Genomic DNA, 27,780 nt, shown 5'->3' with positions numbered 1-27,780 from the left:
GTTTGTTTGTTTGTTTGTTTTGTTTTTGTTTTTGTCCTTTTTTTTTTTTTGCTATTTCTTGGGCTGCTCCCACAGCATATGAAGGTTCCCAGGTTAGGGGTCTAATTGGAGCTGTAGCCACCGGCCTACACCAGAGCCACAGCAACGCCAGATCCGAGCTGCATCTGCAGCCTACACCACAGCTCACAGCAACACCAGATCCTTAACCCACTGAGTAAGGCCAGGGATCAAACCTGCAACCTCATGGTTCCTAGTCGGATTCGTTAACCACTGCGCCATGACGGGAACTCCCCAGGGTGATTTTTTTAAACAAGAAATTATGGAGAATTTACTACACGTCTAGCATATATGTTGCTAAGTGCCTTAGATGTTATTTCACTCGATCCCCACAACAGTCCTGTAACATCAGATCTTTTAATATCCCTTCCGGTTTACCAAGGGAGAGCCGGGTTTCACGAAGTTGCAGGGTTTGCCCAGCTGTCCAGGGAGCCCAGGGATTTGAACGAGTGACTCTGCCCCCTAAGCTTACTTCTAGAACAGCAGCCTCCAGACAGCTGCCTGTGCCTGGCAGCATGGGGGGCCCAGGCTTCAAAGGCCCAGGCGGAGTGTTCCCAGATCAGAGAAGCCAGCTCTGCTTGCATCTCTCCTGAAGCCAGTAAGAAAAGCTGCAGCTGTGGCTTAAGAAGATTTCGCTGAAACTGCCTTATCTACTGAGGCAGAAAAGTCATAAACACCCAGGCGGTGTGATAGAGTCTGAGCTGAAAGACCTCTGGCAAAGGTCATTTGGAAGAACCCCAAGAGTGTTCCTTCCCTGAGTAAGGGGTGCTTCCCAGCCTTGGTCCCAGCACATCTGGGAGTGGGGTGGGGGCCGGCGCAGGGTGGAGGGGGGCAGAGGAAGAACACGAACCACTTTCCCCCACCCCACCCCCACATCACTGCCCCAGCCCGGGCTCCCTGCAGCAGGCACAGTGCAACCACAAGGCTTTTCAAGTCTGTTCACTCTTTGATTCCATCAAGGAGAGTCTCCCCTGGGTGACACTGGGTCTTGAACCCGTGTCTACACTTGCTTATCCCTTCTTATGGAGATCAGGCCCCAGGTTCAGAGACTTGGGCAGGCTTCTCACTCTAGCCATAGCCAAGTGTCCATTCCAGGTAAATCTCTTTAAATTAAAAAGCGAATTGGGGCGTTCCCGTCATGGCTCAGCAGAAATAAATCTGACTAGGATCCATGAGGACGCGGGTTTGATCCCTGGCCTCGCTCAGTGGGTTGAGGATGTGGCATGGCCGTGAGCTGTGGTGTAGGTTGCAGACGCAGCTCGGATCTGGCGTTGCTGTGGCTGTGGTGTAGGCTGGCAGCTGTAGCTCTGACTCAACCTCTAGCCTGGGAAGCTCCATATGCTGCCGGTGTGGTCCTAAAAAGACAAAAAAAAAAAAAGAGTGATTTGAGGAGTTCCCAATGTGGTACAACAGAATCGGTGGCATCTTGGGAGTGCTGTGATGCAGATCCCCGGCCCAGCACAGTGGGTTAGGTCACAACTGCGGCTCGGATCTGATCCTGGCTCAGGAACTCCGTATGCCTCAGGGCAGGGAAAAGAGGGGAGAAAAAGTGAATTTACTTAAAGAAAATAGGTACAAGGTATGTATAATTTTAAAAAGGCTTTATACTTGAAGACTGAGAGTTTTTCTCCAAAGGCTACTTCTTGCTCCAAGAGTCACTGATTAGTCTTTTTCTCATCTTTGGTTCTAGCCAGTGTCCCTGGATCTTCACTTTTTCTTTCTTTCTTTCTTTCTTTTCTTTTCTTTTCTTTTTTTTCTTTTTTTTTTTTTTTGCTTTTTAGGGCTACAACCGTGGCATATGGAGGTTCCCAGGCTAGGGGTCAAGTCAGAGCTACAGCTGCCAGCCAACACCTCAGCCATAGCAAGGCAGGATCCGAACCGCATCTTCGACACATCAATGCCAGATCCTTAACCCACTGAGTGAGGCCGGGGATTGAACCTGTGTCCTTGTGGATACTAGTCGGGCTCATTACCACTGAGCCACAGCAGGAACTCCCTGAATCTTCACTTGGTCACTCATGCAACTTACACCTGTTTGGATGAACACTTGGCCCCTGCCTTTGAGGGTCTTACGTCTGGTCTCCTGACTCCAACAAACGTGGCCTTCCTGTGGGAGCTGTTGCCAGGATTGGCAATAAGGAAGAGAGAGCCCCCTGCACACAACAGATGCTCAGCAAATGGCAGTAAAGGCTCTGCTCCCAGGATTCTGGCTCCTGGGCCGTGCAGGTCTGTCTCACTCCTCCCCATTAATGATAAACGCTCCCGTTTATCAAGCATCTGCTGCGTGCAAGGGACTTTGTGTTCATCATTGCTGATCCTGGCAACAACCGATCTGGTATTGATGAGCTTTGGGGTTGCTTTCAAGCCTGGCGATGGTGGACACAGGTCTTTACAACATGCTGGGTAAATTCATGGAAGAGCAATTGTGGAATCAAAGGGCCTCCAAAGCCTTGTCTCAAGACGACAGGCCCAGGCTGGACAGTAAACAAGGCGGAACTTGGAACGAGCCCACATTTGCAGGCAGCCTTGACCGGGCTGGTCGGTCAGAGTTCCCATCCTTCACTCCCTGACCTAACGCTTGTTGAGATTTGACTCAAACGGTGGGCACCGGATGGGAAGGCAAAGGCCACGTTTGCCACATGTCACACCAGCCTGGTGAATCCCTCTGGCCCTGGTCTGGGGTTTGCTTTAACCTCCATTCACCATCTGTCTGATGCCTTGGGTCTCAAACCTGAACATCGGAATCACCCGGAGAATTTTTGGATGATTTCGGGGTCCTGCCCTGAGAGATTCAGAGTCAGGGCATCTGGCACGGTTCCCAGGCGTGGGTCTTTGTGTGTGAAGAGAGTCACAAGGGTGGAAGGGAAGGGAGGGCACGATCATTGGGGTGAGGAGCAGGGACCCCCCGCCTCGCCCCAGATACAAGGCTGATCTCTAACCGTGTCTTCCTCTCCCCAGGTTACAGCCATCCTGCTCTCGTGAAACTCGTCCAACAGCCTCAGAATGTGGTGAGTCCTTGGGTTATGCAGAGGGTTTGTGGGGATTCAGAGGAAATAGTCCATCCATCCATCCATCCTCTAAATATTTACTGAGCACATACTATGCACTGGGCACCTGGATTGCCTGGACAAGCGAAAACACAACGTCCTGCTCCCACGGAGGCAGTCAATTAACCATACACGTAGGTAGAGAATTGCAACCATATTAAGTGCTGCAGAGCGAGGCAGGCAGCGCTGCGTGGGCATAAAACAATGATAACGATAATAATAGTGAATGAGGAGTTCCTGTCGTGGCACAGTGGTTAACGAATCCGACTAGGAACCATGAGGTTTCGGGTTCAATCCCTGGCCTTGCTCAGTGGGTTAAGGAGCCTGTGTTGCCATGAGCTGGGGTGTGGGTCTCAGACACGGCTCGGATCCTGCATTGCTGTGGCTCTGGCGTAGGCTGGCAGCTACAGCTCCGATAAGACCCCTAGCCTGGGAACCTCCATATGCCACGGGAGCAGCCCAAGAAAATGGCAAAAAGACAAAAAAAAAATAGTGAATGAAATTTAGAAGCATAGCATGTATAAACACTGTACCCAGCACATCACAGATCAGATATTGCCAAGTCTACGAGGCAGCTGCTGTTGTCATCCCTGTTTTACAGATGAGGGAACAGAGGCACAGAGAGGCTATGTATTTGTCCAACATCACACAGCCAGAGGCAGTGCTGGAAAGAGCCCACAGGGACTGGACTTCTCGGGGATGCAGGGGCCGAGGGTCAGGGAAGAGCGATTTCTGAGCTGAGATCTGAAGGAGGAGGGGTTAAAGGGGACAGGCCAGGGAGGGGTGGACCCGGTGGGGAGAGGAGAGTGGGAGTGAGAGGGGCAGCAGGACTGAGGAGCAGAAGAGGACAGGGCAGCCAGAGCAGAGACCCAGAAAGGGCCCGAGGAGGGGCTGGAGTGACGACACTGGCTATAACACACATGCAGAGCCATGCATACATACTGAGTCCACTGCATATGACCCTGTGATTCTCAATGTTTCCCCTTTATCACTCCCTTAAGGAGCTTTTTTTTTTTAGTCTTTTTTTTTTTTTTTGGTCTTTTTGCTATTTCTTAGGCCGCTCCTGCGGCATATGGAGGTTCCCAGGCTAGGGGTCGAATTGGAGCTGTAGCCACCGGCCTACGCCAGAGCCACACCAACACGGGATCCGAGCCGCGTCTGCAACCTACACCACAGCTCACAGCAACGCCGGATCGTTAACCCACTGAGCAAGGGCAGGGACCGAACCCGCAACCTCATGGTTCCTAGTTGGATTCGTCAACCACTGCGCCACGACGGAAACTCCTTTTTCAGTCTTTTTATGGCCACGCCCATGGCATATGGAAGTTCCCAGGCTAGGGGTCGAATTGGAGCTGCAGCCACTGGCCTACACCACAGCCACAGCCACGCAGGATCTGAGCTGTGCCTGCCACCTACAGCACAGCTCACGGCAACGCCAAATCCTTAACCCACCAGGGATCGAACCTGCACCCTCATGGATCCTACTCAGATTCGCTTCTGCTGAGCCCCAACAGGAACAACAGGAACTCCAAGGAGCCTTTTGAAACATGGCTTTCCTAATTGTTCTTGCCCCTCTGAAAATTTTAATACCACCCTGTGTGAGTTTCCTGTTGCTGCCGTCACAAACCGCCTCCAGCGTAGGGGTTTCAAACCACACCCGTTTATGGCGTCACATTGTTGTGGGTCAGGAGTCAGGCAAGTGCTCTGCCTCGGGGCTCACAAGGCTCAGGTCAGCTCTTAGCCGGAGGCTCTAGGAGAGGAGCTGCTTTGGGGCTCGTTCAGGTCAGGGTTCGTTTCACACGGTCCCTCCATCATCAAGGAGTGGCTGGTCCCGTCCCTCTCCCTGTCTTCCTCCTCTGCCTGAACCCTTAGCAAAGAGCTCATGGGGCTGCACTAGGCCCCCTCGGAACATCCAGAACAGTCTCCTTTCTCAACTGAATAGGAACCTAACCCTAACCCTAACCCTAAGTACATGGGCAAAGTCTCCTTCGACGTGTTCCATATTCACAGGCCCGGGGATGGGGTGAGGGAGCCGTAATTGTGCCTCAACAACCTGCGACCCATAGTATGTGTGTCTATGATGTGGTGTATACCCCGACAACCTGTGCTGGAGAGACGGCTGCGATTTCTGCACTACCAGCGTAAGATGCTTCTCACCCTCCCTGACCTCCACTGGTCCCCACAGTGTGCCCCCACCCAGCTCCTCTTCCCCCCGAGACCAAATGAGGTGACCACTCCCTGACTTCTGCAGGACATCAGTAGAATCACAGTGTATCCTCTTGATCACAGCTGGCTCATTTCACTCCAGACCCACCCGGAGATTGGTTGTTGGTGTGTGTAGCCCCAGACCATCCCTCCTCATGGCCTTAAGCATCCCAGGGTGTGGACACACGGCAGTTAATGCTCTACCTGCCGCTGATGGGCAGCTGGGTCGCGTCCGACGAAGACCATTGCTGTGAACCTTCCAACGTGTCTTTCGGTGACACATTCTCACATCCCTCTGGGGTATTAGGCTGGAGCGGCCTCTCTGGCCAGAATGAGCGCACGCAGTCAGAACCCACCAGACGGTTTCCCACACCAGGCATCGGATCTCCACTCCCGCAGCAGTGCGAGAGCTCCCGCCGCCCCACAGCCTCCCAGGCGCCACGTGTCTTTAGGGGCTTTCATTTTTCTTAGAGCTGGACATGGTGTCCACACATTAGGAGAGAACGGGGGTGCGCTTTCCCTGCGGGTGTGTCTGCCCGGGAGGGGCCTGGGGATGCCTCTCACCTCTGATCAGGTGGCACTTCGGGGGCTGCTCTCGTGGAAGCCACGTCCTCCGGAGAGTGTCTGGCGAGGCCCGTTGGTGGCTCTGCACGTGTGTTTACAATCAGAGCTGGGCTTTGTTTCGAAACGTTGTGCAGATCCCAGATGCCTCGGCAGTTGGTGCTGAAAAACTGTGTCAACAAACACGCCAGACACATTTGCGGTGTCAGCTGCCTGCGGAGGCAGAGTCGCCCCAACAGCACGTGACTTCCAGGCCCTGGGATTCTGGTTTCCGGGGGCCGGTCTGTCCCCACGGTCCCTGCCAGGAACCTGGACGCCACACCACCTCTTCCCTTCCCCCTACTAGCGGGGACCAGTCCTAGCTCCCCCCTCCCACCTCTTCCGTGTGAATTTCTCCCAACAGCCCCTGTTCATCACCCCCTCCCACCACCACGTCCATTCTCACCTCCAAACCGTCCCCCAAACTGCACAGTGCCTGGAACCCTCTCCCGGTACCTGCTGCCCTCACGATGCATCCCGGCTCCTCCACTTCAGGTGCAAAGCCCTTTGTGACCTGGCTCCTGCTTCTTCAGTCTCATCTTTTTGGCTTTTGTTTGCTTCCTGGTTGATGGAACCCCTGCTGTGTACTGGGCGTGGTCCTTGGTGCTGGGTTTTGTGGCACCGTCACAGTCTAGATTACCGTCTAGAGCCGTCTAGACCACAGTCTGCACCACAGACTAGACCATCTAGGTCACTGTCTAGACCACAGTCTGGATCAAGTTCCAGATGGCCGTCTGCACTGATGTTGTTCTGCAGAGGGCTAGGTGTGGGCAAGGTGACTGACACAGCCTGAGAGAGTGACGGTTGACTGCCACGAGCTAGGCAGGGTACAGCTGGGGGATCCGACAGGACAGCCATTGGTTGACGTCTTGGGCCTTCCAGACTCTCGGCAGGAGATGCTCTCAGATGGTGGTTGTGGTATTTTACCTGTGCTGGGCAGGCTTCTGCCAATCATCGAAGTCCTGAGAGGGTTTTATCAGCCCTTTTGTAGCCCAACCACATCATCCCTGTGCCGTGTCACCCGGATCCAGTATCTGGGTTCCAGTGAGAACCTGTGTCACCAGGGCCACCTCATCACATTGCCCACAGGTTATACAACAGTTATGGCGTGTTGGATTCGCACGGTCATTGCAGTGAATGATGAGCGCCGTCTGGCATCAGTGTGACCTCCTGCAGGATTGTCCTTTAAGACTGAGCTCCTGCCTCCTCTGTATGCTGTCCCTGGCTCCTTACGAGCACTCAGGAAGGGATCCTCATTTTCAAAGATAAGGACCCTGAAGACCAGAGAGGTTAGATGACTTCCCTCAGCTTGCACAGCCCCTTAAAACCAAAGCCCGTTCTCTTCCTGATGCACTTTACAGATGCTGAGTCTGATGGTGAGGACTCGAGAAACCTGTCCCCAATTAATTCTGCTACCCAGTGTCCCAAATAGCTTCTGTTCTCAATGTCACACTTTGCCAAACAGGAACACCACCCCCACCTCTTCCCAGGCCCCGATAGGCAGTCACGTTGCCAGCCTGGCCATCCCCTCCGTAAGCTGCTTCCCCCGCTACCTAGGATGGCAGTTTGCCTCCACTCTGATCTCATGATGGGCTTGATTTCTTCAGAGTCACATTAACAGCTTGAAGGCAAAACAGGAGGCCCCTCATGGCCCCCACAGGCCATCCAAGGTCTCCAGGCTGTGCCAAGCACACTCATGTCCAGCAGTCACATTTTCGGGTGGAGGCCACCTGCAGGGTCTGGCAAAGGATGGAATCTGAAGTCTGCAAACCTGGGTTTGAGTCATGGTTCTGTTTCTTTCTGTCTGTGTGGCTTGGGGGAGGTTGCTCGACCTCTCTGGTCCTCAGTTTCCCAAGATCTATAGTGAAAAGTGTGAACTCCCCCCCACTGTTAATCCTAGACCCACATGCCTGGCCCTGAAACAGAAACAGCAACAAAGGTATAAACCTGCCCTGCTGCCTGGCGATCCAAACCAGATCCCAGAGCCCCCAGGAGGATGAGTGCTGGGGCCTCCCTGTCCTGGGCTTTCCTCCTACTGGCGATGCCGCTGCTTGGATTTGCCCTGAGTTCATTACACATGTGAGTCTGCAGAGGAGGGGGTGCCTGAGAAGTTCCCAGATCCCAGGCTCCATTCATACACTTCTATTTTTTTTTTTTAAGGGCTACACCTGCAGCATATGAAAGTTCCCAGACTAGGGGTTCAATGGGAGCTGCAGCTGCTGGCCTACACCACAGTCACAGCAACGCCAGATCCGAACTGCGTCTGCAACCTACACCTTACCTTGCAGCAACGCCGGATCCTTAACCTTCTGAGCGAGGCCAGGGATCGAACCCGCATCCTCATGAATACTAATTGGGTTCATTTCCACTGAGCAGCCACAGCGGGAACGCCAATCCTCCTCTACATTTTATTTTTTATTTTTATTTTTTTTTTTCGTCTTTTTGCCTTTTCTATGGCCGCTTCCCTCGGCATATGGAGGTTCCCAGGCTAGGGGTCGAATTGGAGCCGTAGCCACCGGCCTACACCAGAGCCACAGCAACTCGGGATCCAAGCCACATCTGCGACCTACACCACAGCTCACGCCAACGCCGGATCCTTAACTCACTGAGCAAGGCCAGGGATCAAACCCGAAACCTTGTGATTCCTAGTCAGATTCCTTAACCACTGCGCCATGACGGGAACTCCCTCCTCTACGTTTTAAATCAGTGTTTGTGTTTTCTTTCTTTCTTTTTTTTCTTTTTTTTTTTTGTCTTTTTGGCATTTCTAGGGCCGCTTCCTCGGCATGTGTAGGCTCCCAGGCTAGGGGTCCAATCGGAGCTGTAGCCACTGGCCTACACCAGAGCCACAGCAACGCAGGATCTGAGCCGCATCTGCAACCTACACCACAGCTCACAGCAATGCCGGATCGTTAACCCACTGAGCAAGGGCAGGGACCGAACCCGCAACCTCATGGTTCCTAGTCGGATTCGTTAACCACTGCGCCACGACGGGAACTCCCTGTGTTTTCTTTTAGACCAGTTTCAGATTTCCAAGTTGTAAAGATCATTCCCATCTACCTTTCCCCCAGTTTCCCCAGGGTTAACACCTCTCCCCTCATAGTACCCTTATTAAAGCTAAGAAGTGGAGTTCCCGTCATGGTGCAGCAGAAACCAATCCAACTAGGAACCATGAGGTTGCAGGTTCAATCCCTGGCCTCGCCCAGTGGGTTATGGATCCGGCATTGCTGTGAGCTGTGGTGTAGGTTGCAGCTTCAATCCCTGGCCTCGCCCAGTGGGTTATGGATCCGGCATTGCTGTGAGCTGTGGTGTAGGTTGCAGATCGGCTTGGATCCTGCGTTGCTGTGGCTGTGGCGTAGACTGACAGCTACAGCTCCGATTGGACCCCTAGCCTGGGAACCTCCACATTCCACGGGTGCAGCTCTAAAAAGACCAAAAAAAAAAAAAAAAACAAACAAACAAACCTAAGAAGTTAACACAGGTGTATTACGAGGAGTTCCCTGGTGGTTAGGACTTGGCACTTTCACCGCTGTGGCCCAGGTTCAATCCCTGGTCTGGGAACTGAGATCCCATATCAGGCCACTGCATGCCATGGTGCAAAAATAAAAAAAGTAATGGTGCTTTATGAACTGCAGACTTTATTCAGACTTTTTTTGAGACTGGTGTCCACGCTTTGGTCCCCAGGACACAATCTGGGATGCCACATTCCATTTAGTACAATCCCATGTTCTAACCCAAACCCGCTTCCTGGTGACCTCATTGCTTGTCCATTGCACAGACTCTTCCCCATCCTGCCAGGGGGCACCGGCTGGACCCTGAGGGACGGACGGCTTTATTCTTATCCCCACATGCATTCCCATTTGTGTTTTTTCTATAATGGTGGGCACGTGTCATTACACATTTATCAAAACCCATAAAAGGGGAGTTCCCATCGTGGCACAGCAGAAACAAATCGGACTAGGAACCATGAGGAGACAGATTCCATCCCTGGCCTCCCTCAGTGGGTGAAGGATCCAGCGTCGCCGTGAGCTGTGGTGTAGGTCGAAGATGCAGCTCGGACCTGGTGTTGCTGTGGCTGTGCTGTAGGCCAGCAGCTGGAGCCCCGACTCAACCCCTAGCCTGGGGACCTTCATAAGCGGCCCTTAAAAAAAAAAAAAAGAAAAAAAATCCATAGAAGGTACAACACTGAGAGTCAATCCTGATGTAAAATTGTAACCTTTCCCACAACATTTTACCAGCCGTGTAACATCGCCTTCGGTTAACTGTGCTTTCATTTACTCAACCTGATACTGACATTTTTTTTAATTTTTTTCTTAATGAATTTATTACATTTATAGTTGTACAAGGATCATCGCAATCGAATTTTATAGGATTTCCATCCCACACACCCAACGCATCCCCCCACCCCCCAAACTGTCTCCTTTGGAAACCATTAAGTTTTTCAAACTCTGTGAGTCAGTATCTGTTCTGCAAAGAAGTTCCCTTCTGTCCTTTTTTCAGATTCCACATGTCAGTGAAAGCATTTGATGTTGGTGTCTCATTGTCTGACTGACTTCACTTAGCATGATAGTTTCTAGGTCCATCCATGTTGCTAAAAATGCCAAAATTTCATTCCTTTTAATGGCTGAGTCATATTCCATTGTGTATATGTACCACATCTTCTTGTTCCACTCCTCTGTTGATGGACATTTAAGTTGTCTCCAAGTCTTGGCTATTGTAAATAGTGCTGCAATGAACATCGGAGTATATGTGTCTTTTCGAGTTGTGGTTTTCTCTGGATAGATGCCCAGGAGCAGGATTGCTGGGTCAAATGGTAGTTCTATGTTTAGTTTTCTGAGGAATCTCCATACTGTTTTCCACAGTGGTTGCACCAATTTACAATCCCACCAACAGTGTACTAGGGTTCCTTTTTCTCCACACCCACTCCAGCACTTATTGTTTGGAGACTTTTGGATGATGGCCATTCTGGCTGGTGTAAGGTGGTACCTCACAGTGGTTTTGATTTGTGGTTCTCTAATAATGACTGATGTTGAACATCTTTTCATGTGTTTTTTGGCCATCCGTATGTCTTCTTTGGAGAGTTGTCTGTTTAGATCTTCTGCCCATTTTTGGATGGGGTTGTTTGTTTTTTTGGTATGGAGCTGCAGAAGGTGTTAATAAATTTTGGAGATTAATCCCTTGTCAGTTGATTCATTAGCAAAGGTTTTCTCCCATTCTGTGGGTTGTCTTTTTGTTTTGTTTAGGGTTTCCTTTGCTGTGCAGAAACTCTGAAATTTGATTAGGTCCCATTTGTTTATTTTTCTTTTTGTTGTCAATACTCTGGGAGGTGGATCTGAGAAGATGTGGCTGTCGTTTATGTCAGAGAGTGTTTGGCCTATGTTTTTCTCTAGGAGTTTTATAGTGTCTGGTCTTATATCTAGGTCTTTAATCCATTTGGAGTTTATTTTTGTGTATGCCGTTAGGGAGTATTCAGATTTCATTCTTTTGCATGTGGCTGTCCAGTTTTCCCAGCACCACTTATTGAACAAGCTGTCCTTTCTCCATTGTATATTCTTGCCTCCTTCGTCATAGATTAGTTGGCTGTAGGTGCGTGGGTTTAATTCTGGGCTTTATATCCTGTGCCACTGATCTATATTTCTGTCTTTGTGCCAGTACCATATGGTTTTGATGCTTTCTTTGTAGTATACTCTGAAGTCAGGGAGCCTGATTCCTCCAGCTCCATTTTTCTTTTTCAGGATGTCTTTGGCTATTCTGGGTCTTTTGTGCTTCCAAACAAACTTTAAAATATTTTGTTCGAGTTCTGTGAAAATTTAGACTGGCTCTAATTTGGTTGTGAATAATGCTTTGTTGTTTCGTAGGTATCAGAAGCACATGTCTGTTGAGCATCAGGTTCGCCCTGTTGATTTCCTTGCAGAGGGAAATCCTCTGGACCCACATGTATCAAAATTATGGGGGGGGGATATCAAGTAATTTTTCTAACATTGCTTTTCTCACATTCAGCTCATTCACTACAACAGCTAGCTCCTTCATCAGGTTGCTCTCCTAAGGAGTTCCCTGGCGGCTTTGCAGTTAAGGACTCAGCGTTGTCACTGCTGTGCTCAGGTTACTGCTGTGGCATGGGTTTGATCCCTGACCCAGAAGCTTCTGCATGTTGCAGGTGCGGCCCCCCAAAAATTGTTCTCCTAAGCTTCATTCTATTTAGAAATTGCAGAGCTACTGAATCCTCCTAATACCTTTCCCCCCAATGTTTTTTCAAAAATTAAAGTATGATTCACTTCCAGTAAGATCCATGCTTTGTAATGTACAGGTCTGTGGGTTTCAGCAAGTGGATAATCTTACAGTCACTGTCAAAACCCAAATGTTTGTACACACACAGTAGCCAAAACGTGGAAGCAACCTAAGTCTGCCATCAACAAAGGAATGGATAAAGGGAATGTGGCACGTCCAGGCAGTGGAATATTATTCAGCCTTAAAAAGGAAAGCAGGAGCTTCCATATGCCATGGGTGTAGCCCTAAAAAAAAAAAAAAGGAAAAAAATAAAGAGGGAGTTCCCGTCGTGGTTCAGTGGTAATGAACCAGACTAGTATCTGTGAGGATGCGAGTGTGATCCCTGGCCTCACTCAGTGGGTTAAGGATTGCTGTGGGCTGTGGTGTGGGTCACAGATGAGGCTCAGATCCTGCTTTGCTGTGGCTGTGGTGGAGACTGGCAGCTGTAGCTCCAATTAGACCCCTAACCTGGGAGCTTCTATATGCTGCGGGTGTGGCCCTAAAAAGCAAAAAAAAAAAAAAAAAAATTCAGATGCAGACAGTTTATCTCCCCAAACTGTCCCCTGAGCCCTTTGTAGGCAGCCCCACCCCAGCCCCCGACAGCCCTGGGCTGCTTTCTGTCCCTACAGCTTTACCTGGAGCCACGCCGCGGGTGACCCTTTGATTCCAGCTTCTTTCTCTCGGCGGCCTGACTTAGAGGCTCTCTCACGTTGTTACGTTTGTCAATAGATGGTTCCTCTCTGTCTCTGAGCAGAGGTCCATGGTGTGCGTGTGCTTATTTATTCATCGCTTCCCCACTGGAAGGACATTTGGGCTCGTGCCTGAAGCTAAAAACCACTGCAAACCTTCACGTTCATCCATATCTTTGCCTGACAAGAACTCTCATTTTTCCTCTAGGTAAATCCCTCTGATCGAATTGTTGGGTCCCGGGGTGTGTGTCTGTTTAACCTCGTAGGAAAACGCCAACCTATTTTGCAAAGCGGCTCCACCCCGTTGCACCCCCATGAGCCGTGCATGAGAGTTCTAAGTTCTCGACAGGGATCGTTATTGCCCATGTGTTGTTTTTCCGTAATTCTCATGGGGTTTAAGATCAGATTCAGAGAGAGCTGCAAAAAAAGGGCAAAGAGGTCTTGTGTATTTTCCATGCAGTTTCCCCGAGTGGTAGCCTCTGATATAGCAATAGTGCAATATCTCAACCAGAAATGGAGACCTTTTTTTAAAAAAATCCAGAGCAGTTCTAGTGGAGTTCTCGAAAAGGGCAGGAAGTCTGTCATTTCCCACAGCGTGGAACACTGTATAGCCTGTTTGAACACCTCTGCCCTGAAAAGCCTCACTGGTGGGTGGGACTTAGGTCGGGCAGAGACGTCACTGCTGGTCTACTGGTGGTTTTTTTTAATGTATTTTTTCTTTCTTTTTACCGCTGCACCTGCAGCATATGGAGGTTCCCAGGCTAGGGGTCCAGTCAGAGCTCCAGCTGCTGGCCTACACCACAGCCTCAGCAACACAGGATCCAAGCTGCATCTGCAACCTACACCACAGCTCACGGCCATGCGGGATCCTTAACCCACAGAGCGAGGCCAGGTGTCGAACCCACATCCTCGTGGATGCTCCTCGGGTTCTTAACCCACTGAGCCACAACAGGAACTCCTCTACGGTCTCCTTTTTATTAACGCATTGTTGGCTTCTCCTGGCTTTTTTACAGAGTACATTCATTAACAGACCTGCCCTCGGAATCCTTCCTCCGGAGAACTTCGTGGAGAAGCTGCGGGAGTCCCTGCTCTCGGTGAGTCCTTGGGGATGGCCAGCACTGTGAGGACCCACCTCCCACTCCGCCCCGCTGGTCCCCAGCTCTGATCTCAGGAAGGCCGGACCAGCAGGGGAAGCAAGGACCAAAATCCGTAATGATGAAGGCTGGGGTGTTTCTCCGTCAGGCTTGCTCTGCGTGCTGTTTCTTTCATGAAGGGTCTTTTTAACTTTCCTTTGCAGGAAAAGCTGGCCTCCCTTGTGTGTGGAAGAAAGGGAACTGGGGGAAATGAATATTGGTCTCACTACAGGAGCTTTGCCTCCGTCCTTCAACCCTCCCCGACTTGGGGTTTCATTTGCTACAATGACTCCCCCTCGTAAAATGCGGGTGTCTCTGGGCAGGGCTTGTGCCAAGAAGGGCACCTCTTGGCTTTTCTTCACCCATTTTCTTCTCTGGCCTTCGGCCTAAGGGGCCACCTGGGCGTCTCATCCTTCCTCCCCTCTGCTTCTGGGACTGCATCCCTGGTTCCCTCCCAGCCTCCCGCAGCTTCCAGGGCCCAGCACGTGGCCCCTGCAGAGGCCCAGCCCCAGCTGGGGGAGTGGGGAGCCCACAGCTGTTTCCCTCCCTGCAGGTGGCTCCCAAAGGGATGTCCCAGCTCATCACAATGGCCTGCGGCTCCTGTTCCAATGAAAATGCCTTCAAGACCATCTTTATGTGGTACCGGGTGAGGTTTGTGGTGTGGATGCACACGCACGCGCGCACACACACACAGGCTCCCCAGCTCCTAGCCATACACTTGACCTTTGATGGCCAGAGTATTGGACATCAGTGTCCGTGTCGAAATCCCGGCAGGGGAAGTTCCCATCATGGCGCGGTGGCTAACAAATCTGACTAGGAACCATGAGGTTGCGGGTTTGATCCCAGGCCTTGCTCAGTGGGTTAAGGATCCGGCATTGCCGTGAGCTGTGGTGTAGGTCGCAGACGTGGCTCGGATCCCGCGTTGCTGTGGCTCTGGCATAGGTCGGTGGCTACGGCTCTGATTCGACCCCTAGCCTGGGAACCTCCATATGCCGCAAGTGCGGCCCTAGAAAAGGCAAAAAGACAAAAAAAAGAGAAAAAGAAAGAAATCCCGGGAGGGCCACTGCTTGGTCAGAGCTTTCCAAACATCCATGGGGTGTGGTGATTACACCAAATAATTACACTCTTTTCCCTGGAATAATAACACACACCACCTCACAGGTCGTCATTCTTGCCCAATGAATAGCACCCCGCCTTATGCATCCGTGTATTTACTCCTCCGGAGGCACAACGAACAGTCCCTTGTTTGGGTACATACATGATATTGAACATACGCGATCAGCTCTTGAGAAAGCCCCCTGGTTGTCAGGACCACGTGTTGACTGGGGTGGAAAGTGGGAGCCTTCCTGGCCCAGGGCGTCTCTGACAGTTTGTTCTGTTCCTTTTGTCAGAGCAAGGAAAGGGGCCAGTCGGCTTTCTCCAAAGAGGAGCTGGAGACGTGCATGATCAACCAGGTGAGCCGGCAGCCCTTCCGCCTGGTGTGTGGGCCCGGTCCTCCTCCAGCTGGTCAGCTCGGGCTGCATAGCAAGCACCCCCAATGGGGTGGCCTAAGCCACACACGTGTGGTGTGTATTTTCTCACAGTTCTGGAGGCTGGAAGTCCAAGGTCCAGGTGCCAGCCAGCCCAGTTTCCCCAGCCGGGCTCCCTTCCTGGCTTGGGGATGGCCACCTTCTCACTGTGTCCTCAGGGAGAGGGAGCAGGCTGTCTGGTGTCCATTCTTATAAGGGCACTAATCCCATCTTAGGGCCCCGACCTCATGACCTCGTGACCCCCACTGAGCCACAGCTGGAACTCCTCATGAAATCTCTTGATGGAAAAAAAAAAATCCATGGGCTGGATATAGAGGTCAGGGGTCCAGTTAGTGACTTCTGCCTGAGAGGGGATCCCTGGCTTTTCTGAGACACTTGTGCTCCTCTAGATTTGGGGGGTAGGGGGTCAGCCACATAGGTCCCCAGCTCACCACCCTGACTGATGGCATTTCTTGGTTCTAGGCCCCCGGGTGCCCCGACTACAGCATCCTCTCCTTCATGGGTGCCTTCCACGGGAGGACCATGGGTAAGGAGGGCCCCGCGGTCCCGAGATGGCAGGTAGAGTAATAATAACAGCAACAGCAATAGTGGTGGCTGCCTCTGGTCCCGCGCTGGAGGCTTCTGCCTCTTGTTTCATTGATTCCACACCACTCCCCACGGACAGGGGGCGGGGATGGCTGTTCCCACTTTGCAGATGTGGAAATCAAGGCTCGGCAAAGGAAGGAACATCCCCAGACCATTCAGTGGCAGAGCTAGGGTTTGAACCCTTGTCTCTCTGCCTTCGAAGTCTGTGCTTAGTCTGTGACAAATCAGAAAGCTCGCGTGCTCACGCGCACACACAGACACACTTCAGCTTCAGGATGTTATAAGAACTGGGGTTTGGCAGGCACTGGGCCTCCCCAGGCTGCCCCATCTTCTCAGAAACAGTCCTTCCTCCTCCTCTGAGCCGACCCCTGCTCTTCTCTTGTGCTGGGCTCAGGTTGCTTAGCGACCACGCACTCCAAAGCCATTCACAAGATCGACATCCCTTCCTTCGACTGGCCCATCGCACCATTTCCGAGGCTGAAGTATCCTCTGGAGGAGTTTGTGAAAGAGAACCAACAAGAAGAGGCCCGCTGTCTGGAAGAGGTAACAGCCGGACCTTCCACGCCCTCCCCTCTCCCGCGCTCCTTACCCATCACCCCAAGACGTAGCCCCAGAGAAGCCGAGCACACAGAGTCTACCCGGGGGTGCACGTGGCGCTCCCTCCGTGGGACAGAGGGGCTCTGTGCTCCCATGTTCCCTGTAAGGGAAGGCAGCGGACATTGAATTTGCTGCCCAGCCTTCATCACCCCACTTCCAGTACCATTCTCTCTGTCAGTTAAGTTTCTCTGGGGACAGGCGTCCCTGCTGCTAGAGTAAAGGAAAGTGGATTAATAGAAAGAGTAAGAGCAGCTCACGGGAACAGTGGTTCCCTGGGCCTCTCAGGTCCCTCTGCTTTGGTCCTCCCCTGAGTCCTGGGGCTCTGGGGGAGCCTTGGGGGTCGAAGTGGGGGAGGGACTAAGGCCAGGCAACCCCCATCACCTCACCTCCGCTTCAGCCAGAACAACCCCCTTTGATTTGTTCCATGTGTAAGATGCTGGAAAGATTCTGTTGCTGGGGGGCAGTGGGGGGTGGGATGGGGAATGGCTGCCCCTCTTCAGATGTGGCTTTGATCTCCAGGAAGCCTGGTTTGAGACTGCCTTCCCTTAGGCACATCATTCTTTTTAATTAATCGTTAACACCTTCTAGGTGTGAAGCAGGGTGCTAGGTGCTGGGTGTTTAGTGGTAAATAAAAGAGTCTAAATGAAACATAAGGCAAGCCGCATTTCATTACAGCTTTTCCAGTAACCATAGTTTTTGTTTTTCTGTTTTTAGGGGGGCACCTGTGGCACATGGAAGTTCCCAGGCTAGGGGTCGAACTGGCCTCCACCACAGCCACAGCACCACCAGATCCAAGCTGCGTCTGCCACCCACACCGCAACTCACAGAAACACTGCATCCTTAACTTACTGAGCGGGGCCAAGGATGGAACCCACATCCTCATGGAGACTAGTCAGGTTCATTACTGCTGAGCCACAGAGGGAACTCCTCTAGTAACCACAGTTTGAGAAAATGAAAAGAATTGAGTGAAAGTAATTATCATTCCATTTTATTGAACCCAGTGTATCCAAAATATTATTGTGCCAACATGTCATTAATATTTAAAGACTATTGATGCAATTTTTTTTCATGTTAAACCTTTTTGAACCCCTGTGTGTATTATACTCAGTGCCCTGCTCAATGGGACCAGCTCCGTTCCCAGTGCTCAGGAACCAGGCTTGTCTCCTAGAGAGCAGGCTAGTCAGAACCACAGTGCTGGATAGATAAACAAGAAAACAGGCGTGCACTGACAAATTGCAAATGACCCTCTGAAAGCAAAGAAAAGCATTTTAGAACTTGCTTAGGGCAATTGGTGAGGCCGAGGTCAAAATCACATCCAAATAGAAGGTTCTTCCTTAATTCTGCATAACACATTGCACTTGTTACTGTATCTAGGTGTGTGGTTTGGGTTTTTTAAATTGTACATAATTATTAAATTATTAATAACATATCACAATTACTATTCTTGATCGACAAGATGATGCCCATTTTAGAACAAGAGTTCAAGAAATATAACCACTTGGGGAAAATCTGATGCTTTTCTCATTGCTCCATCACTGCTAACTTAAAGCTTTTTTTCTGGAGTTCCCGTGGTGGTTCACTGGGTTAAGGACCTGATGTTGTGTCTCTTTGAGGGTGTGGGTTTGATCCCTGGCCTCTCACAGGTGTTAAGGATCCCGTGTCATCACAAGCTGCAGTGTAGGTTGCATATGCAGCTGGGATCCAGTGTTGCTGTGGCTGTGGTATAGACTGCAGCTGCATCTCTCATTCAAACCCCGGAGCCGGAGAACTTCCATGTGCTGCAGGTTTGGCCATATAAAGAGAAAAAAAAAGAATTTTTTCTTTCTTTTTTCTTTTTCTTTTTTTCTTTCTTTCTTTTTTTTTTTTTTGTCTTTTTGCCATTTCTTGGGCTGCTCCTGCGGCATATGGAGGTTCCCAGGTTAGGGGTCGAATCGGAGCTATAGCCACTGGCCTACGCCAGAGCCACAGCAATGTGGGATCCCAGCCGTGTCTGCCACCTACATCACAGCTCACGGCAACGCCAGATCCTTAACCCACTGAGCAAGGCCAGGGATCGAACCCACAACTCCATGGTTCCTAGATGGAGTCATTAACCACTGCGCCATGATGGGACCTCCAGAATTTTTTTTTTTTCTTGTAATGCCCTATCATGAAGAAGAACCTGAAAAAGAATATATACATTATACATATATATTCTTACATATCTATAAATACATATAAGTATTAGAATAGGCACACACATATATACACGTGTGTGTGTGACTGAGTCACTGTGCTCTACATCTGAAACTAACACAACATTGTAAATTAATTCCTTGAATTTTTAAATTTTTTTAAAGTTTTTAAAATTAATTTTATTAATATATAATTTACATACCATAAAATGTACTCTTTTAAGTTATCTACTTCAACACTTTTTTTTATGGGCACACCCACAGCATATGGAAGTTCCTAGGCCAAGGACTGAATTCAAGCCGTAGCTGCAGCAACGCCGGATCCTTTAACCCACCACATCAGGCTGGGGATTGAACCCTTGCCTCCACAGCAACCCAAGCCACTGCAGTCAGATTCTTAACCCACTACTTCGTGGCAGAAACTCCTAGTTCAGCACATTTTAAGAAATAAATAACTCATGTAACTATCCTTCCAATCAAGGGTGAATTATTACCCCAGAAAATTTCCCCAGGTCAGTCTAAGAAGTCAGTTCATTACCCCCAATCTTCCCCAACTCCATGCAACCACCGGTTGGATTTCTGGCACCATCTGAGTTTCACAACAGTTTTTTAGACATCTCGATTCTGCCCAGAAACGTCTCTTCTACCAATAACAATAACAACCGTAATGATGCAGGGTGAGGGCGGTAACAGCTGCGGCCTTCTGTATGTCGGACACTGTGCTGTGTGATCTCAGTCCTCCCCACGACCCCGTTAGGTAGATTCTATCCGGATGCCCACAGTACGGATCAGCAAGGTGAGGCTTCAGGAGGTTAAATATCTGCCCCACGTTCTTAGCTTCTATCCCCGTGATCCTCCAGCCCCAGGCAGGACACACTCCCACCCTCATGTGCAGGCGGATCTGAGTGGAAGCACAACGCAAACACATCTTCCGCAGCACTTCCGGGGTCCGCAGCGCTTCCGGGGTCCGCAGCGCTTCCGGGGTCCGCAGCGCTTCCGGGGGTCCGCAGATCCCCACTTGCCCATCCGCGGGGGTGGGGGGCGGAGGGGCTGCTCCAGAGAGCCCCCGCGAGCCCTCGTCCCGTCCCCTTGGGAATCCAGGTGGAGGACCTGATCGTGAAATACCGGAAGAAGAAGAAGACGGTGGCCGGCATCATCGTGGAGCCCATCCAGTCTGAGGGCGGGGACAACCATGCGTCCGACGACTTCTTCCGGAAGCTGCGGGACATCTCCAGGAAGGTCAGCACACGGGGGCCCGGGGCTGGACGGGCAGTTGGCTTACCAGAGCCTGGGATCCTTACAAACTTCCAGATGTTCAGAGGCTGCCTGCTGGCCTCATGGGGAGAGACGTTAGGGGTGAAGGCAGGACAGGGAATTCTTCCCTAAAATCTTATTCCCAAACCAGCCTCCCACCTGCCGTCTTAGTCCAGGACATTCCCAACCTAGAGACTGCCGGGGAGAGACCTCCACGTCCTCCGTTTTCTTTCTAGGGACCCCACCTCATCTTTCAGCCCATTGGGGTCCACTCTCAGCAGATGTCAAATGAACAACTTTGTGTTAATGTCACATTTATAGGAGTTCCTGTCCTGGCACAGTGGAAACAAATCCGACTAGGAGCCATGAGGTTGCAGGTTTGATCCCTGGCCTCGCTCAGTGGGTTGAGGATCCGGTGTTGCTGTGAGCTGTGGTGTAGGTCGCAGACGCAGCTTGGATCTGGTGTTGCCGTGGCTGCAGTTTAGGCCAGCAGCTGTAGCTCTGATTCGACCCCTAGCCTGGGAACCTCCACATGCCACGGGAGTGGCCCTAAAAAAAAAAAGAAGAAGAAGAAGAAGCATGTTTATTTAAATGTGTTGCATGTATAGCTGGCCTGTGCAACCAGTCAATTCCCAGATAAAGGCGGCATAACATGATTTAAACACAAGAACCCAGTAAATAAGAGTCTGGCCAATGAACAGAGCTGGCAGACGACACCAGAAGTTTGGGACACGGGGCTGCCTTACAGCTGGGACGCACTGCCTCCTGAGCACGGCAACTTGCTCAGGGACCAAAGCCGATGCACTGTGACCAGGCTTCCGGTCAGCGAGCACTTGTGTTCTGGTTTCATTCCAGCGCTGCTGGAACCGCCCTTCTGAAGCCTTTGGCTTGGCCCAGCCCAAGAGCATGGGCTCCGTTTGCAGTTGAGACGGCATCGGCTCTCTGGCTGGACTCGGGGTCCGAGGGCGCGAGCCGTGCTGGGTGTTTACGCCTCCGTCCTCTCTCTCCCGCCCCGGCCAGCACGGCTGTGCCTTCTTGGTGGATGAGGTCCAGACAGGAGGAGGCTCCACCGGCAAGTTCTGGGCCCACGAGCACTGGGGCTTGGATGACCCAGCCGACGTGATGACCTTCAGCAAGAAGATGATGACCGGGGGCTTCTTCCACAAGGAGGAGTTCAGACCCAACGCTGTGAGTGGGGACCCCGCCCGCCCTTCCCTCTTTCCAGGGCAGGATCACAGGGGGTTCCTGAGGCTCCGTCCTCATCGGTCTAACTTAAAGCCCGTGGTTACCGTGGCCCCGGCTCTCTCTGAAAGGCTGACTGCACCGCCCTCTGTCATCAGGCTGCTAACCTGTCTCTGTGCTCCTGCAGTGATACTGTTAGTAGTTCCTGCCGCTGTTGGAGCATTTGCTCTGCGCCTGGCCCAGTTCTCACGACTCCTCATGCGTTTAAACCTTGCAACAGTCTAACCAAGTGTTGTTTCTCTTTCCCACTTTGCTAATGAGGAATCAGGCATAGAGAGGTTAATTAAGTTGTCTAAGATCACACTTAAGTTGTTAAGTGACAAAGTTAGGATTCAAACCCACAGCCCATGCTCGCTTGCTCACGCTCTCTCTCTCTCTCTCTCTCTCTCTCTCTTTTATGTTTTTGGTCATGCCCACAGCATGTGGAAGTTCCTGGGCCAGGGATCGAACCCACACCACAGCACTGGCCCAAGCCGCCTCTGTTGACAATACTAGATCCTTAACCCGCTGCACCACAAGAGAACTCCAGAGTCCGTGCCCTTAACCACAGTGCTATACTGCCACATGTACATACAGATTCTCTCTCTGTCTCTCTCTTACATATACACACGGGCCTGGGATCCTTCCTTCCATCATTCCTGCAGGTAGTTTTCACTCTCAAGGTCACCTCATGATCCAAAGTAGCTTCTGGAGCTCCAGCCATCACATCTCAATTCAAGGCAGTAGGAAGAAAAAAGAAGGGGAGGACAAAGTGGCCCTCTTCTTATCTTTAAGCAGCCTTCCCAGAAATCCCAGAATACTTCTATTTCTGCCACTTTTGACTCAGATACGGCTCCTCCTAATTTTAAGAAAGGCTAGGAAGTATGTTTTAGTTGGCTGCATTGACACCCTGAATAATTCACGGAAGAGTAAATCACATGCTCTTTGAGGGTCAAGCTGCCCTCAGTCCACTCGCGACTCCACTGCCTAAAACTGTATTTTCTCAGACAAATCACTTAACCTCTCACAACCTCAGCTCCCTCCTTAGTAAAATGAGGATTGTGGGAGTTGCCCTTGTGGTTCAGTGGGTCATGAACCCAACTAGTATCCTTGAGGATGCGGGTTTGATCCCTGGCCCTGCTAAGTGGGTCAAGGATCCAGCGTTGCCGTGAGCTGTTGGTGTAGGTCGCAGACTCGGCTTGGATCCCGCGTTGCTGTGGCTGTGGTGTAGGCTGGCAGCTGCAGCTCCGATTGGATCCCTGGCCTGGGAACTTCCATATGCCACAGGTATGGCCCTAAAAAAAAAAAAAAAAAAAAAAGGATTGTAGTAGTTAGGGGCCAACTGTCTCGCGTCCCCCAGGGCCCGGCCGAGTTGGTGTCCCTAAGAGTAGTACCTGCCTGGAGGGTGGTAGTTATGGAGAGGACTCGGTGAGACCATGTGTGTCATCCTCCCAGCCCTTAGTAGATGCTCACGGGGTTAGTCTCCCTCCTCTCAAAGGGGGAGAGGTGTGTCCGAGGCGAGGCGTGCCTGGAACCCATCTCCCGCCACGTGCCTCCTTCCAGCCCTACCGGATCTTCAACACGTGGCTGGGGGACCCTTCCAAGAACCTGCTGCTGGCCGAGGTCATCAACATCATCAAGCGGGAGGACCTGCTGAGCAACGCAGCCCACGCCGGGAAGGTCCTGCTCACGGGGCTGCTGGACCTCCAGGTACCCCGACCGGCCCCGCCCCAGCCCTCCCAGGACCCCCTGTCCCTGGCTGCCCCCGGCCCGAACCTGCTGCTCCAGCGACTCGCAGGGGTTGCTGCAGGGGTTGCTTTCCCACAGCTCCGTTCCGGCCCTGTTCCTGGTTCCTGAACTCCTGGTCTTCTTTTTCTTCTTCTTCTTCTGCTTCTGCTTCTGCTTCTTCGGCTGCTGCTGTTTCTGCTTCTTCTGCTTCTGCTGCTGCTTCTTCTGCTTCTGCTTCTGCTGCTGCTTCTTCTGCTTGTGCTTCTTCTTCCGCTTCTGCTGCTTCTTCTGCTTCTGCTTCTGCTGCTTCTTCTGCTGCTGCTTCTTTTCTGCTTCTGCTTCTTCCTCCCCCATGCATGGCATATGGAAGTTCTAAGGCTAGGGGTCCAATTGGAGCATCCCCTGCCATCCTACACCACAGCCACAGTAACATCAGATCCAAGCCACATCTTCGACCTGCACCACAGCTCACAGCAATGCCAGATCCTTAATCCACTGATTGAGGCCAGGGCTTGAACCCACATTCTCATAGGTACTAGTTGGATTTGTAACCCGCTGAGCCACAGTGGGAACTCCCTCGTTTTCTTCTGATACCAGGTTCAGGCCTCCCTCCTTTGAGAAACCTCCCAAAGCCCCCTCCTTCTCACTCCCACCCCTGTGTCCCCCATTCCCTCCTCTGGACTCTATTTACACCCTGATCGTGCTCTCCAGGGGCTCGTATTGCAAGCTACACACATAACTTCAAAGGTCCTAGTAACCACACTAAAAGCGAAAAAGAGGGAGGTGAAATTCATTCGAATAACATATTTTACTTAACAATCACAGCATATCCAAAATACTATTATTTCAACATGCCACCAATATAGAAAATAATATATTTCACCTTCTTTTTTTAATTTTTTTCAGTTACTTTTTAAAAAAATTTCGTATTAGAATATAGTTGATTTCTAGTGTTGTGCCAATTCTGCTGTACAGCAAAGTGACCCTGTCTTACATATATACACATTCTCTTTCTTTCTTTTTTTTTTTTTAGGGCCACACCTGTGCCACATGGAGGTTCCCAGGCTGGGGGTCAAATCGGAGCTACAGCTGCCGGCCTATACCACAGCCACAGCAACAAAGGCATATGGAGGTTCCCAGGCTAGGGGTCCAGTTGGAGCTGTAGCTGCTGGCCTACGCCAGAGCCACAGCAACACGGGATCCGAGCCTCTTTTAAGTAGAGTTTTGTCCGGATAGATGCCCAAGAGTGGGATTGCGGGGTCATATGGAAGTTCTATGTATAGATTTCTAAGGTATCTCCAAACTGTTCTCCATAGTGGCTTGTACCACATCTTCTTAATCCATTCATCTATCGGTGAACATTTGGCTTGTTTCCATGTCTTGGCTATTGTGAATAGTGCTGCAGTGAACATAGGGGTGCATGTGTCTTTTTGAATTACAGTTTTGTCTGGATAGATGCCCAGGAGTGGGATTGCTGGGTCATAGGGTAGCTCTATATTTAGCTTTCTGAGGAACCTCCATACTGTTTTCCACAGTGGTTGTACCAATTTACGTTCCCACCAACAGTGTAGCAGGCTTCCTTTTTCACCACACCCTCTCCAGCATTTATTTGTAGACTTACTCATGATGGCCACTCTGACCAGTGTAAGGTGGTATCTCATTGTAATTTTGATTTGCATTTCTCTCATAATTAATGAGGTTGAGCATTTTTTCATGTGCCTACTGGCCATCCCTATGTCTTCTTTAGAGAAATGTCTCTCTAGGTCTTTTGCTCATTTTTCGATTGGGTTGTTGGTTTTTTTGTGGTTGACTTGTATGAGTTGTTTATATATTTTGGAGATTAAGCCCTTGTCAGTTGCATCATTTGCAACTATTTCTCCCATTCCATAGGTTTTCTTTTCATTTTGTGTATGGTTTCCTTTGTGGTACAAAAGCTTGTAAGTTTGATTAGATCCCCCCCCCCTTTTTTTTTTTTGGTTTTATTAGATCCCATTTTTGCTTCTTATTTCTATTGCCTTGTGAGACTGACCTACGAAAGCACTGGTACAATTTATGTCAGAGAATGTTTTGCCTGTCTTCTCTTCTAGGAGTTTTATGGCACTGTGTCTTATGTTTAAGTCTTTATACCATTTGAAGTTTATTTTTGTGCATGGTGCAAGGGTGTATTCTAGTTTCACTGATTTACGTACAGCTGTCTGGTTTTCCCAGCACCACTTGCCGAAGAGAGTGTCTTTTCCCCACATTCACATCCTTTTTCTCATGATGATCTTTGAACCCTGGTGTATATTTCACTCCAACAGCACAACTCAGTTTGGACTCACATCTGCAGCCACAGGTGGCCACCTCCCTGGACAGTAGAGCTCTTTATTATAATGATTTGTCTTTTTTCTCCCTACTCCCTGCCCGGAACACTCTCCTGGATTTGGGGTTTGGAGGTGCTGGTGGGAGGAACCCCAGTGTTTCCAGGATGGGCCAGTCCACTCTAGGAGTTAGGAGGGGATGACCCTCCCCAGAAGACTGGGCACAAAGAGCCCTTCCTCCAGGAGCACAAAGCACCCAGTCACCGGGGAGCTGAGCAGAACCCCCGAGGGGTGATGACGGTGACGGTGGGGATGGTGACGCTGATGAAGGGAGAAGGGACAGGAGTCACCAGAGCTTCCCTTTATTGACAAGCTGCCCTGCCACGTCCTGTACCAGCGGGTCTCACACACCCTAAACGCTGAAGTCCAGCGGTAATGCTGTGGGCGTCGACACCACACGCATCCCCATTTTACAGATGAGGAAACTGAGGTGTGGAGGGTTAGTGACTTGTCCAGAGTGACACAGCTTCCCCTGGGGTTTGACCCTGACTCTAGTACCCTTCACAATCCAAGTTCTTTGCCAGTCGTTACCTCTCTAACATGATCAAGGGTCTGAGAATCATTTCATTATGTATCATTTTTATTAGCATGATTATTATTTCCATTACGTGAGAACGTGCTCTGGGCCAGACATTGTGTTAAGTACCTTATCTCACTTAATCCTCATTTAATCTGGGGGGGGAGGAGCAGGACCCTCAGATGTAGCAAACTGCAGCTACAATACCGGACTCCTGGTGAAATTTAAAAAACAGCAATGAATTTTTTTTTTTTTAGCATAAGTATATCCTATGCAACGTTTGGAATGTACTACTAAAAAAAATTTTTAGGTTGCTTATCTGAAATGTAACTAGGTGTCTTCAACCCTAATTCAGAGCAACTTGAAATTAGGAAAATATAATTACCCTCGTTTTCTGGATGAGAACAGGGAGCTTTTAAACCCAGATCTGCCTGATTGCAAAGACTCTGAAGGGGTTAAGAGAGGCTGTGAAGTTGGTGAGCCTCCAGTGTTGCCAGTGCCGCGCAGCTCTTGGTGGAGTTTTTCTTTTTTGGGGCTGGATTTGCATTTCGACTGAGGCAGGGTCAGGTGCTAGGAAAGGCCAAGGGTTGTAGGGTCAAAGGTGAAAGGATTGGGGTCGAAGGTGAAAGGGTCAGGTCCCTCCCTCCAGCTGCAGTGCTGCCCTGTTGCCAGCTCAGGAAGAGAAATGTCAGGCACGCACTTAGGTCCTTGGGGGTTGGGGGGTGAGGGGAAAGACAGCTTGACCCCGCTTTCAGTTGTCGGTGCCAGGGTGCAGGACGCGCCAGGGCCAGGTCGGCGGGGACCTTGTTGAGGCTGCCACCAGGGCAGGCTGCTCCCTACCCTGACCTGAGTGGCCGTGAGGTCCATGTGGACTGGTGGCTGCCTTCCTCATGGGTGGGCATCATGCCAGGCTCTGGACACAGAGCCACAGGCAGAGCTCACAGGCTGGCACAGGGCACGGATGGGATGGAAGATGCTGGGACAAAAGAGAAGCAGTAGCATCCAGATGGTCTGAGATGCCCCCCGCGTCACAGTCAGATAGTGAGATAGCCCGGTGGCTTAGAAGCAAAAAGCAGAAACGGGCGCTCAGACTCTGCAAGCAACGTCACCCCAGACAAGCAAGGCCCAGCGCCGTGGGAGCACCAGAGATGCTCTCTTTGTGTGTCTCTTAAATGATGTCGCCCAGCCTTGGTTACGAGGGCAGGTCCTGGAGGCCTGCAGGTGGCTGACCGAGGCATCTGGCTCTGAGACTTGGTGTGGAGGGCAGTGTTTCCCAGGGTGGCTTCTGTGTGAGGGGCGTGTCACAGAAAAGGGTTTTATGAGAAAGAGCTCCCAGAACTGAGATAAGCACCTGGCTTTTGGGAGCCCCGGCCTGGCTCATTTGAAGGGATAGAAGGGCTTAGGGGTCCCCATCAGGGCCTTAAAAAGCTATAGGCAAGAAGGAGCTAAGGAGTTCCGGTTGTGGCTCAGTGGGTTAAGAATCCCCCTAGTATCCCTGAGGATGTAGGTTTGATCCCCGGCCTCACTCAGTGGGTTAAGGATCCGGTGTTGCCGTGAGCTGTGGTGCAGGTCCTAGACATGGCTCAAATCTGGCGTGGCTGTGGCTGTGGCTGTGGTGGAGGCCAGCAGTGGATGCTCCAGTTGGACCCCTACCTGGGAACTTCCATATGCCAGGGGTGTGGCCCTAAAAAGACAAAAAAAAAAAAAAAGATAACAGAAACAGCCTAAAACAATGAGCTACACAAAGGGGAGAAACAGAAGGATCGTGACGCACAAGCCTGGAGGCAGCGTCGGAAGCTCCAGTGAGAAGGGGGTGGGGT

At 50.9% G+C, this 27,780-nt stretch overlaps 1 protein-coding gene across 2 annotated transcripts in view; it reads left to right on the top strand.

Moving 5' to 3' along the window:
• ABAT (4-aminobutyrate aminotransferase) overlaps positions 1 to 27,780 on the top strand; it is a 101,426-nt gene that overhangs the window by 65,489 nt on the left and 8,157 nt on the right. For both annotated transcript variants that reach the window (XM_047780535.1, XM_047780536.1), the window contains exons 6-14: positions 3,016 to 3,065; positions 13,876 to 13,956; positions 14,549 to 14,641; positions 15,387 to 15,449; positions 15,987 to 16,050; positions 16,504 to 16,652; positions 19,982 to 20,119; positions 21,155 to 21,322; positions 22,919 to 23,065. In XM_047780535.1, coding sequence (XP_047636491.1) covers positions 3,016 to 3,065; positions 13,876 to 13,956; positions 14,549 to 14,641; positions 15,387 to 15,449; positions 15,987 to 16,050; positions 16,504 to 16,652; positions 19,982 to 20,119; positions 21,155 to 21,322; positions 22,919 to 23,065 — 953 coding nt within the window. The remainder of the gene's footprint in view (positions 1 to 3,015; positions 3,066 to 13,875; positions 13,957 to 14,548; positions 14,642 to 15,386; positions 15,450 to 15,986; positions 16,051 to 16,503; positions 16,653 to 19,981; positions 20,120 to 21,154; positions 21,323 to 22,918; positions 23,066 to 27,780) is intronic.

This window comes from Phacochoerus africanus, chromosome 5 (genome assembly GCF_016906955.1).
Source record: "Phacochoerus africanus isolate WHEZ1 chromosome 5, ROS_Pafr_v1, whole genome shotgun sequence".
Classification (NCBI taxonomy): domain Eukaryota; kingdom Metazoa; phylum Chordata; class Mammalia; order Artiodactyla; family Suidae; genus Phacochoerus; species Phacochoerus africanus.
The sequence above is the reverse complement of the archived record's forward strand: the minus strand, read 5'-3'. Positions and strand labels throughout refer to the sequence as shown.